This window comes from Aegilops tauschii, chromosome 3, assembly GCF_002575655.3.
Source record: "Aegilops tauschii subsp. strangulata cultivar AL8/78 chromosome 3, Aet v6.0, whole genome shotgun sequence".
Classification (NCBI taxonomy): Eukaryota; Viridiplantae; Streptophyta; class Magnoliopsida; order Poales; family Poaceae; genus Aegilops; species Aegilops tauschii.
In genome coordinates this window covers 8,235,656-8,247,795 of record NC_053037.3, presented here as the reverse complement: position 1 = coordinate 8,247,795, position 12,140 = coordinate 8,235,656, and the positions used below count along the sequence as shown (strand labels likewise).

The following is a 12,140-nucleotide window of genomic DNA, read 5'->3' as shown; positions in this document are numbered from 1 at the left end:
TCCTGAGCCGGGTCTCTGCACCGATCTCGTCGAGATGGCTCAGCTTGCACGACCCGCCCGGGCCCGGCCTGCCTTAAGGCATGCTTTTGTGGGGTGTATCCATGGAGGACTCTCTGATCGATCTGGATCTGGTGATGAGACGGCCGCCGGCTCTGACGGCGAGTCGGCCACCGATGAGTCAAACTCGTTGTACCAACTTCAGGATGGCAGGCTCATGGGTTGTTCCGATGGTGACAGTATTCCGGACCTATTTGAGCCGCCAAGTCAGGTTGGAGTTTTTATGGCTGGTGCGCAGCCTGTTCAGAACCCCGCTGCTGGAGCGGGAACCCCGGTGCCTTCTCCGGCTCAGGTGCTAATGGATCTCACGGACAAGATGACGGCCCTGTTAACCGCCACGGTTGACCCGGCGGATCAAGCTCGGCATGACGCGGAGGTGGCACAGTTAAAATTGGATCTAGTGAAGGCTAAAGAGGATCTTGCAGCGGAAGGGATCAGGCTGGCTGCGGAGAGGGCGGCTCTCGATGCCCAAACTCAGCTGATCCAGGCGCAGTCCTTCCAACTCACGATGGATCAAAACGCGGCCAATGAGGTCCTGAGAAGGAGGCATCAAAAGGCCCAATCCCGACCCCCTCTGGTTTACGATCCACGCAACCTCTTCAACACGCTGCGACCTTGTGCTCCGGCTCATCCAGGATCAAACAGATGCACACAAGTTATCCCCACCTTGGGAAGGGCCCTTTGTGGTCAGCAAGAACTTGCACAACGGGTCATATTATCTCATTGACATTCGGGAGCACAAAGATTCACGTAAGTCGGAGGAGGAGACCCGTCGGCCGTGGAACATAGCTCAGCTTCGGCCTTACTACACTTGAGCCACCGGCTCTCGTGGTGTACATACTTCTCTCAGCCATGTATATATTATGATAAGCAATAAAGCAGGACCTCTGTCCTTTTTTCTTCTCCAAATATACACGTGTTTTTCTTATTGTAAGATTACATGATGACTTAAAGGAGGATCCGGCTTATGATCGTATTCGAATTTAGCCGTAAGCAGTAAAGTCACTTGGGGGCTTCCTGTTCAAACATGGGTCGTATTCGAACCAAAGAGAACATAGCTGTCGATACCCATTTGATTGGCAACGTGCCGAGCTCATTGGGAGGTTGCCTTTGGTCATATTTGAATCATAGTTTAACCCCTCTGAGAACCGACGTGGATCGTATTCGAATCAGCATCGTTAAACAATTCTTGAAATCACTTGGGGGCTTCCTGTTCAAACATGGGTCGTATTCGAACCAAAGAGAACATAGCTGTCGGTACCCTCTTGATTGGCATCGCCACACCCACTGGGGGCTATGTGATCGTATCCGAATCTTAGCTTAACCCCTTTGGGCCGGGTCTCTGGTCGTATTCGAACCGGAAGCCCCTAAGTTCCTATGCTCTATCACAAGTTTACTCTGATTATGTCAAGATGTGTACGGCCGGGTCTCACTTTGCCGGCTTAAACTTTGGTTTACAGTGTTAGTTGAACCCCATGGGTGTTATTAAGACAAGTAACTCAGAGTTAAGGTACCAACCTTGTTACCCGGGTTATCTAAACCGGAAGTACGCTACAGGCTGCTAAGTGTGTTATCACGGCTGTCTTCAGGATACTACTGAAGACAAGTCTTTTTCGATTCATTTTCCGGGTTATCTAAAATTTATGATCCTCAGGACGGTAAGACGCCTCGAGATTTGTGATTTGCCTTTCTATGCAGGATAATTAAAGACACCTCTTTGAGGTTAAGAAAAACAAAGGATTGATTATGACCCGGAGAAATATCAAAGAGATAACTTCAAAAGACTTTCGCATTCAGTACGTGCACGATGGCACGGCAGAGATGAACTGTTGCACCTACTCTATTACAAAACTCATCAAGTTTATAAGGGGTGGAGCATTGTTTGGTAAACCGCCAGCCGAGTTATGAGGCCCGCTGAGTCGAAGTCTCCGGCTCGTTCCCATCCTCTCCTCCGGCTGATCCCAAGACCTGGAAGGTTGATGACTTCCAGTCGATGCTGCTGAGAGCCTCGAATTGGGCTTCTTCGTCAATTAACCCAGCCGGGTCAATCTCCGGGGCGAAGGTGTGCTGACGAGCCGGCGGGATCAGGTTGAGGGCTTCATAGCGAGGGGTTGGAATCCTCTGATTCTCCGCGTCATAACCTGGCTGGTACTTGGTCAGATCTATGTCGTTCCCGATGAGGGTGGCCACCGGGCGTACAGCCTTCACGCACGCCGCGAAGTCCTTCTCATCGAAAGCTGAGCCGTCTTCCTTCAGGCTTGGATAGCCAAGGGCGATGTCCGCCGGGTCTAACTCCGGCAGGAATGCCTTGGCCCGGCTCAGCGCGGCGATCGCTCCGGCTCTCGCAGAAGCCCGTCGCAGTTCTTGGATCCGCTGAGGCAGAACGGCGAGCCGGCGCAGGACTTCTGCCAGGTGAGTCGGCACCTCGTTGGATAGGGCCACCACAGCTGAGGCACGCTGTGACCCGGTGTAGAGCTGCTCCACCAGGGTATACACGGCCTTTAGCTTGGTGACCACGCTCTGGTTGAGGTTGGCACTTCTGGGACCTGTTTAGCAGAATCAGGTAAGTCGGCGACAAGGATGAATCATGAGATATAAGTATTCTAACATTGATGAGAGCCGGTGAGGCGATTTACCGAAGATGGCGGCCACCATTTGGGAAACCTGGCGCTTTAGGCCGGAGAGCTCGGCGGTCTTCTCAGAGAGAGCCTTCTCCGCCTGTTCTGCCCGGGTTACCAGTGCGGCCTTCTCTTCGGCCCAGGCTTTTCGCTCAGCATCAAATTCTGTCTTCAGTTTCTCTTGAGCGGCGATGCTGGATATAAACTTGGCGTTTGCTTTCCGGGTCTCCATCTCCTGCGTCTTCAGCCGGCTCTTGAGATCCGCAAGGTCCGCCTCTAGCTTCTTGCCAACAGCCTGCATAAATTTCCGGGTTATTAACAGTCATTATATAAGTCCCAAGCGTTTTCCAAGCAAAAACACTTGGCACTTGGGGGCTAATGCATATTGAACGTATCTATTTACATACTGCCGGCTCAATGGAGTAAGCCGGAACCTAAGTCTACAACATATTTAATCATGAGTCGTCGACTTGGGGGCTAGCATGGCAAAGGTAACTATGCAGTAAGTAAAAAGATAGCAGAAGGATACCTCAGATTTTTGCTGGATCTGGTTTACCATGGCGACCTCGGCGTCCCGGCTCTTGTGTACTTGGCTGATGTAGCCAGAGACGAGCTCTCCAATGCTCAGGTTGGCGTAGTTGGAGAGGTCCAGACTTGCCCGGTGGGGCTGCAGCAACTCCCCCTTGGCGGAGCACTTGGCCAACACGGTCAGTCTCCCCGGCTCGACAAACTCCGTCCGGGTGATTACCACGTCCGGGTCGTCTGCTGGTGGCGCTGAGCCGGAGGCCTCCGGGTTAACCGCAGCTTCGGTCGTTGCCTTGGTAGTTGGGGCAGTGGCTTCAGGTGCCGTGTCCATTGGAGTGGTGGCTTCGGGGGCGGAGGCAGCTGACGGTTCTTGAGCCGTCACCTCCGGTTCAGGCAAATCCGGCACTCCGGCTGATCTAGTCTTCTTTGCTCTTTTGGTGAGCTTTGCCTGGGCACTGAAAGGACAGAAGTGTTAAGCACACAAAGAGTAAGTACAGAAAAATATAATGTAAGATGGTTGTCATTACCTGGGCGCGGTCTTGAAAGTCGGAAGACTCGACTGCATAGAGTCGCCCGAAGAAGGGGAGGTCTCCTGATAATTGGAGTCAGAAGAATTGAGTGGCTGACGGATAACACCCGCCAACGGATGAAAAGGGTACAAGTGAGAAAAAACCTCAGTTCGACGCTTCCTTGTTGCGTCGGGTAACCCGGCGGAGAGGTCGGTGTCCTTGTTGGTCCGGGTGTGACGCCGGCTTTCATGAACCTGTCGCTTCAAAATAAATTGAGGGTCTTGGTAAGCTAAGGGATGAGAAAAGCTTACTTTCCGGGTTACCCTTCGGACTTTCAGCTGTGGCAAGGGCTCCGAGTCGGAGGAAAGTGACATTACCTCTTCAACCACCGGGTTACTGGCGCCGGTGTCATCCTGTCAGTGAGCAAGTGTTGATAAGGCAGACAGCAACAGACAACAGATAGAACAAGGATTTAAAGGCTTAGGGGTTACCTCTGACTCGGAGCTGTCGCTTAATTGCATCAGCTCCGAAGCAGTAGGCCTGCTTCCTTTTTTGCGAGGGGCGGCTTTCTTGGCGGCTTTCCTCGCCTTCCTGGCTTTCTTGGCCGCCTCATGGTCATATTTGACCCGCCAGAACTTATCATCAGCCTGAAAAATACAATGATGAATTCTTAAAACGGTTCAGATGAAGGTTAACTGCAGAAGATAAAAAGTTAAAGTCAGCGGCTTACCGCTGGGGCTGGATTGGTCTTGCAGAAGGGGGCTAACCCGGTCCTTCCGCAGTCTGCCAGACTCTCGTTTTAAAGAGCCTTGGTCTCCTCCTCTGCAACGTCTTCTGGAAGATTATTGCGGCTGTGTCTCTGAGGGTCATCCTTTCGTCCTGTGTACTCACACATTAAGCCGGGGCGGCGGCTCAATGGGATCACCCGCCATGAGATCCAGACCCGGACCAGGTCAATTCCGTTCAGACCGTTGCCCAGGAGAGCCTTGATTTTGTTGATAGTGGGGAGCAGAGGCTGGCGCTCCGCTTGAGTCAACTTGTCCGACAATGGGTGAGTCGGCTCCAGACGTGTTGGGCGAAAGCCGGGCAGCGGGCTTTCATCAGCCGGGGATGTGTCTTGGCAGTAGAACCAAGTCATGTTCCAGTCCTTTGGGTGGTTCGGCGGCTCTGCGTAAGGGAAAAGGCAGTCCCTACGACACTGGATGGAGATACCACCTAATTCCAGACTTGGCCCATTGGCGCACTCGTTCTGGCGGTTTAAGTAAAAAAGCTCTCTGAAGAGCAGCATACTAGGTTCTTCTCCAAGGTAAACCTCGTAGAAGACTTGAAAGTTACAAATGTTGGACACTGAGTTGGGTCCTATATCTTGAGGCCGCAAGTCGAAGAAGCTGAGCACGTCCCTAAAAAACTTTGAGCCGGGCGGTGCGAAGCCCCGGCTCATATGGTCCGCGAAAATCACTACCTCCCCGTCCTTCGGCTGTGGTCTCTCTTCTGACGGGTCAGGGGCACAGTAGGACATGACTTCCTTCTTAGGCAGATATCCGGACTTAACAAAATTTGCTAGGGTCTCGTTGGTGACGTTGGACCTCATCCAGTTGCAAGTGATGGGAGCCTTGGGAGGCATGGTGAGAATTGACGGTCTATGACAAAAAGGGAAAATGTCTGGGTTAATTATAAGCCGGAGATCTACAGTTCAAACACTAAGGTGGCGGCTTATGAAGGGGACTAATGATATATACTCAGGTACAGTGGGTTATTTAAGCCGCAGGGGCATTCAGAATAAATTGATTATCTACGGCCTTATCACAGCTAAGCCGGAGGATTCTACGAAGCATGGTTTTTCTTTAAGTCGGAAGATTCTATGGCGCGTGGTTTCTTTAAACCGGAATTGTAAGCCGCCAAGATTCAATGATTGTAGTTTTTACTAAGTATGGTAAAACAGGTTTCACATATTGCAGTAACATTTTTGGATCAAAATGGTCGGGCAAAAGAAAAAATGTCTAGACCTAGAAACCGAAGCGAGGGAGTTCTTGGGTTCGAACAAAGTTCTTATGCAGTACAAGGAAGGCTGTTTGCGTGTGAAATGGATCTTAAAACAACCACCGCACTAGTTCTATGCAGGCCTAAGATCAAGCAGGGGCAGTAACTAGGAGAACTACCGAAGCTTGCGGGCAATGGTGACAAACACGAAGAACGTGGATGAACCCTACTGCAGATCTACTCTACGGGGTAGTAAGGACTTACCGGAGCTGAAAAGGTGCGGGAGTCGCCGCCGTTTGTCTGGTCCGAATCAGGGTGATGCAGCGGCCAAGGTTGACGAAGACCGGAGGCGAGACGACGGCGGCGGAGTGCGAGCTCAGGCAGAAAGGCAGCGGCGCGAGGAGGAAGAAGAGTGGCAGAGAAGCCGTCGGGCCGGCCTATTTATAAGGCGAGCTCATAAAGCGGGCGCGAGAATCAAGGAGACCGTGGCATGATTATCTCCCCCCCACGACGCCTCGATTTTCGGGATGACAGTAAAGGCAAAGATCCGTTGCGGATCTGGTGGAATAAAAAACGGGCTTAATGGAAGATGACGTCACAGCGGATTATCCGGAGTCCAGAGGATGACGTCACGCCGGGTTATGGCCTTCACATGAAAGGTAAGCCGGAGATTTTTTTCTGTCGAAAGAGTTGAAGATTGACATGAGCCGGCTCAAATCAATCTGGGGCCTAATGTTGAGGATATAGACCTTAGAGTCATCCGCCAGGAGGGGCCGGGTTACTCTAATGGTCATTACCAGAAGCCCGGAGCCAAGCTTGAAGACGGTGGGCCAGAGATGGGCTTAAGACCCGGATATGGCTTAAGGCCCGTAGTTACAATTGTATTATGGTAGAACTTGTAGTACAAGGCAAGTATGATTGAGAGTCCGAGCCGGACACTCTTATGAGCCGCCCGGGACTCTGAGGGCTGCTGGGCGTCAGCCTCCCTATATAAAGGGACGACCCGGCAGCGGTTTAGGGAGAAGAACAATCTGATCGAGAGCTGGGCATAGCGGTTTAGCTCCCTGGTGATCGTAACCCTAATCAATACCACCTCAACTGGACGTAGGCTTTTACCTTCACCGTAAGGGGCCGAACCAGTATAAACCCTCGTGTTCCTTGTCCCACATTAACCCCTTCAAGCTTCCTAGTTGCGATGGCTCCACGACTAAGTCCTAGCTCGAGGACATCTGCCGTGACAATTCCACGACAGGGTACTTCCTGGATAACATGAAACTACTATACAAGAATAAGAGCATTTGTACAGCTCTGCCCTACTGCATACAGAACATAAGCAATAGAAACAGTGCATCAATTCAGTCTACCAATTAATGTTAAAAGCTCCTTAAAAGGCTACCAATTAAAGGAAAAAAACACATAGCTATGAGATATAGAAGTATTTAATGCACAAGAACTCGATGGGCCCCCTCAATCTCAGCCATCAAGTTCCCAGCACCCATGATTTGGCCAGCGTTGCGCTCGCCGATAGCACAGCGTCGAAGCCTGACTTCGGCCGAAACCTCTGCTACTAAATCAATGAGCTCATGGACCTGATGACGTGCTGCAATAACTTTTGGGGCCAGCACAGCGGGTAAGACTTCGTTTGATAGTGGCATTGTGCTTACTGACCTGCAGCAATAATGACACTGATCAATTTAAAACGGATGAAAACCATTAGCTATAAACTGAATTTCAACTTTCATAAGCCACACAACCTATACCAAGCGACCAATTTAACATACGGTGAAATAATAAGCATTAAAACGAATCTTAGCACCCTTTGGAAGGAACAAAAGTTGAAGCTGATTAATTTAATATATTTCTAGTGGTGTAATCCAGCGAACTCGTTTATTTCTGGGCTGGCACACAGTAACAGGCTTGTTGGCAGCATGACATGAACAGGGCTCACAGCCAACACACACCAGCAATGTACAAAACAAGTTACAAACAACGGCAATGTCTCTTTGGATGAGGGGCAAAGATTACTCGCAAACTGTGTCACCATTGGCACCCTTGAGCAACACTTGCTTGAGTTCAGGTAGATTATTCAGGGCGGCAAGTTGATATGATGCGATGGAAACTCAAGATTTCTTCATCGACTTTGATCACAAGGTTACGTGGAACTCATGCACCATACCGCATCAGAAGCTCGAGCGGATCCAAGAAATCTAGCCGGTTACAAGAACCCTAGAATTGGGAGCTGGGAGAGGAGGGGGAGGAGGAACTTACCGTCCGGATTCGACTCCCACAGCCGCCAACAGAGAGGTGGGAGAGGGGAGCACGCACCCGCCGTCCGGTAGGTTATGCAGCGACCGTCACCGCCGCCCGCCGCCGCCGCCGCCTGTCGCCTCGTATCGTACTGGAGACTGGAGAGAGAGATGGGACGCACGCGAGTGAGTGAGGCCGAAAAAAAAGACAGGACCCTTGGTGTCACGGCCCACAACCTTTGCTGTGTTAGGCGGCCCAGTAAGGCATTTGCATTTTCTTTTCTAATTTATTTTTATTTCAAATTAACTTTCGGTAAATATGCTTTTATTTATTTAAATTTAAATATTTATTGCATACCTATTATTATTGTTTATTTTTTATTATATATATATATATATATATATATATTCCCTTTTGCGGCATATGCAGGAAATTTAATAACCATGAACAGTTTCCAAATACACGAGCATATCATTGATATATGTCAGTTTTTTTATAATCGTCTATATTTTGTTTCAAATGTATGAACATTTTTAATAGACCTCACTATAAAAGTAGGTTTCATATATGCAAATAATTAGGCCGGACATTTTTATTTAATGTCCAGTAAAATAAATCTCAGCGAATGTACGAGCGTACTGAAACTGAGCAAGCATGGTGCTCATCTAACCCAAACCCCAAGGTCATGAGTGCCTAAACAGCGCAATATGTCCTAAATGTATTTCTTTTGTAGTTCCATGTTATAGTGTTATTAAATATGCAATGATTTGTCATTTATTTTTTGACTAACATATTAATAATGTGGAAAAATGTAGTTGATGTTTATTCTTTTGTTTTTTGGTACAGGAAATACATGTATTTTTCACGCTTTGGTACAGGAATTAAGTGTAGCCGATGTGGAAAAATGTAGTTGATGCTTGGTTATGGTTAATGGAGCAGGCGGCAAAGCCCTTTTGTAAAAGAGAAGCCTAGGATAGTTTAGGTCAAAGGTGCTTGTGTGGGTTTTCATGGCGAGCAAGACTATCTGCATTTTAGGCCAGGGCAGCATGCATGCATGCACCATGTTGGAAGTAATCTGAACTTGCCAAATTCATAGGGGTGCACTGGGTTAGTTCCCATACTAAGTTAGATGCAATTGGAACAATAAAATGTGAGGTGCACGTGTCCTAGCTGGCTCTGATGATGCCCAAACTGAGTCAAGTGTAGAATTTGAAAGCGTTGCCTATTCCATGTTGTGCTAGGATTAGGAAGTATAGTTTGTCGCAGCCTCCACTGTCGACTATGAGGCATGTGCGATGACTTCGACAATCTCAAGGTGCTCATAAGGATATGATGCACGTGTATGCCTGTACGTGCGTGTTTGTGAGCAATGGCGGAGACAGGGGGATTGGTAGGAGCCTTGTGTCCCCCATGACCCCATACACGTGTGTGTGTGCATGTTTATTTTATGCTTTTAAACTTTCAGATTTAACGAAATACATGTATTATTATGATTCGGTCCCTATTTTCAAAAGTTTGGCTTGTTTGGTCTGCGAATCCTGACCCACCACTGTTCATGCGTACTTGCGTTTGTACTATGTTTCAAAAGGAAGCATGGCGTGGGATCCATGATCCCGACCAACATCTAGCCACCGCCACATCGACTGATGTACACCAGTGGCGGAGCTAGACAAAAACCCTTGGGAGGACGTAAATGACAAAAATCTGGGGGCGGCAAAAGGCTAATTTTCCCCTTATCTAGGTCATTAAAAAATAATTTTCTCTAGTTTCTCCAAAGTTCATGGTTGGGAGTATGAAATGATTGATATGTCAAAGAATGTAATACAATCTATTACACCATAACTATCTCCTCTCGTGAAAGAAAGGAGACTAGCTTTTCCTCGTACCTCTAGCCACCGCCGCTGGTTCCCCTTGCCTCCGAGCTCCGGTGTCTGCAAGGTGGCGAGAACCCCGGTCTCCCTAGCATTGGTTAGGGTCTAGTCTCGGTGTCTGAGCTGACGGTGGCGAGAACCATAGTCCGAGGATTGGTTGTGGATTTTGGGTCTCCCTAGCCCTGGTTAGGGTTTAGTCTCAGTGTCTGACCGATAGTGGCGAGGTGATGGCGTCGTTGACGGCGTGGAATAAGGTTACCTTGTCTTCTCCTTGTTCGGGCGGTGGTGATTAGCATCGGCGAAGAGCGTGTGAAGCTTCAGTCAGGGCAAGACCCAAGGGCCCTCTTTTGTCTAAGTTTCATGTAGGTGGTTCTCGGCAGTGAAGTGGATGGCTATGATATGTGTATTGGTCTTCTGACTTCTCCAATCGTTAAAGCACAACTAACTTCAGCTTTGTCAGGAAGCTTGTGAGGTAAGGACTCCTGGTTCTATCTAAGCCGGACCTGTGATGATTGCTCGTCATCCTCGTCACCTTCTTCTCCGGGATAAAAATATTTTAGTTTGTCGCCGATTTCTTCTAGCTCCGAGCAACAACTTGGCCGCCGCGTCAACAACGTTACTCTTATCCTAGGCTCCGAGTGACCGGGTGTGTTCTGAAGATCTAGAGGCGGCATTTAGTTTTTTGCTCACAACATACCGACGAAGAGTGCAGCAAGAAGACAGGGTTTGATATACCCAAGGACCTTTGTGTTTTTTTGTGTTTTGTACGGCTGGTCATCTAAAGGTGGAAAATTTTAATATATACTGTATTTGTAGAAATGAAGGAGGACCCCCGGCCTCTGCATCTGGACGATGCATGCAGCCATTTTATTAATTATTCACATAAGACCTTACAAAGTCATACACCAGTAAGACTAAAGCCACCATCTAGGCAACATCTGTCGCTACTCCTATCCAGTTGATGGAGGAATGCTGATAATCTGGGCCTAATACCAAACAGACCTCGCAGCCAAACCTAACATCTAAGACCTGAGGTTCCAACCAGGACGCCTGCCGGGTATGGGGCACCCACCAGTCCGGCGCACTCCTCAACCAGGACACCTGCCGAGGGTATGAGGCCGCCGCAGCCACCTGCCACCAATCCATCTTCAGTGCTGTACTGCTGCATCTACCTTGGCCGGTCTAGCTGCCGTCGACGCCACCGCGACACCAGACAACGCCACCATCCTGCGCTTCATCACACGCCCACCGGCGAGACCCCGCTACTACATGCCGCCGAGACCCGCCGTCGTCGACGCGAGAGAAGGCACGCCACACCACCTCATGCCTCTTCCATCCGGCGCCGCTCCACAAACAATGCCCCCAAGAGGGAACACGACACCGCAGCGCCGCCATCGTCCGATCCGGTGATCTTAGGATTTATCCCAGAGCGGCACGAGCAGGTTGACGATAGTTGCTTGACGATACCTTCATCAAGGTAACAACGTAGACACCGCCATCGCCCACCATGACCGGAGTCGGCTCGGTTTTCACCGGCGACTATGTCTCCCCAACTCGCCGCCGGTGCTAATAGTGGGATCCAAGATCCATCACTACGAGCCTGGCCAACCGCCTTCGATGGAGAAGGCAGCCACCACCACCATTCCCGGGCCAAGAGACCCGGACGTCCTCGTGCAGCGAAGATAACCCAGGGGGGATCTCCTCTTGCCGTCGTCGAGACGAGGCGCGACCACAGTGGATCTCGATCTAAACCCCTCGGGCCCAGATCAGATCTCATCACAGCCAAAATCTCATCCGCCAACGGCCGCCGGAGATCTCCTGGCCATCGCCAACCCGCTGCGCACTGCCGTTGGGGGAGGAGGGAGATGGACGCCGCTGCCCCCACGCGTTACCGCCGGCCGAGGACTGTGCCGCCGCCGCCTCACCACAGGGGCTTCGCCCTGCAGCGTCCTCAGCGACGGCGGCGGTAGTAGGAGGCAATGGAGGGGGAGGGTTGATGGCGGTGTGGACGGGGACTCCCCGGGGGCGGCGTGGCACCGCCGCCTCGGGGGAGAGAGGGCCTTAAAATTAATGAATTAAGAAAAACAATTAATATATACTGTATATGGCTGGCATTTTTCTGTGATTAGTATAGGAGCCATATCGCTGGTTTCCTCTCGTCCCTGGCGGCTGGAACCCTAGCCACCGCCAGGAGAGGCCGATCTTCAACGCCACCCTCCGGCGGCTCCCCTCCGCCGGCGACCTCGGTCGTCGGTGGTGAAGGGGGTCGCCGGATTCATATGTGTGGATCAGTTTTACTCCCTTCCAGTCTAGATTTTTAGGTTGTTCATCGT

At 50.3% G+C, this 12,140-nt stretch overlaps 1 protein-coding gene and 1 long non-coding RNA gene across 2 annotated transcripts; both read right to left on the bottom strand.

Annotated features, from left to right (window-relative positions):
• Window positions 1-2,567: 2,567 nt before the first annotated feature.
• LOC141042594 (uncharacterized) lies at window positions 2,568-3,531 on the bottom strand. The gene is made up of 2 exons (XM_073511434.1): window positions 3,205-3,531; window positions 2,568-2,970 (listed from the first exon to the last, which is right to left on the bottom strand). The coding sequence occupies exons 1-2, from the start codon at window positions 3,529-3,531 to the stop codon at window positions 2,617-2,619; spliced, it is 681 nt and encodes a 226-aa protein (XP_073367535.1). The 3' UTR covers window positions 2,568-2,616.
• Window positions 3,532-6,908: 3,377 nt separating this feature from the next.
• On the bottom strand, window positions 6,909-8,094 carry LOC120975263 (uncharacterized). The gene is made up of 2 exons (XR_005771049.2): window positions 7,958-8,094; window positions 6,909-7,357 (listed from the first exon to the last, which is right to left on the bottom strand). It is a non-coding gene; the product is annotated as an uncharacterized lncRNA (long non-coding RNA).
• Between the last annotated feature and the right edge of the window lie 4,046 nt (window positions 8,095-12,140).

Bases quoted from the DNA above. Each gene is read 5' to 3' on its own strand.
- LOC141042594 (XM_073511434.1), bottom strand. From the start codon at position 3,531: ATGGACACGGCACCTGAAGCCACTGCCCCAACTACCAAGGCAACGACC. The intron at 2,971-3,204 runs GTATCCTTCTGC...AAATTTATGCAG, and splicing joins AGATCCAGCAAAAATCTGAG to GCTGTTGGCAAGAAGCTAGA.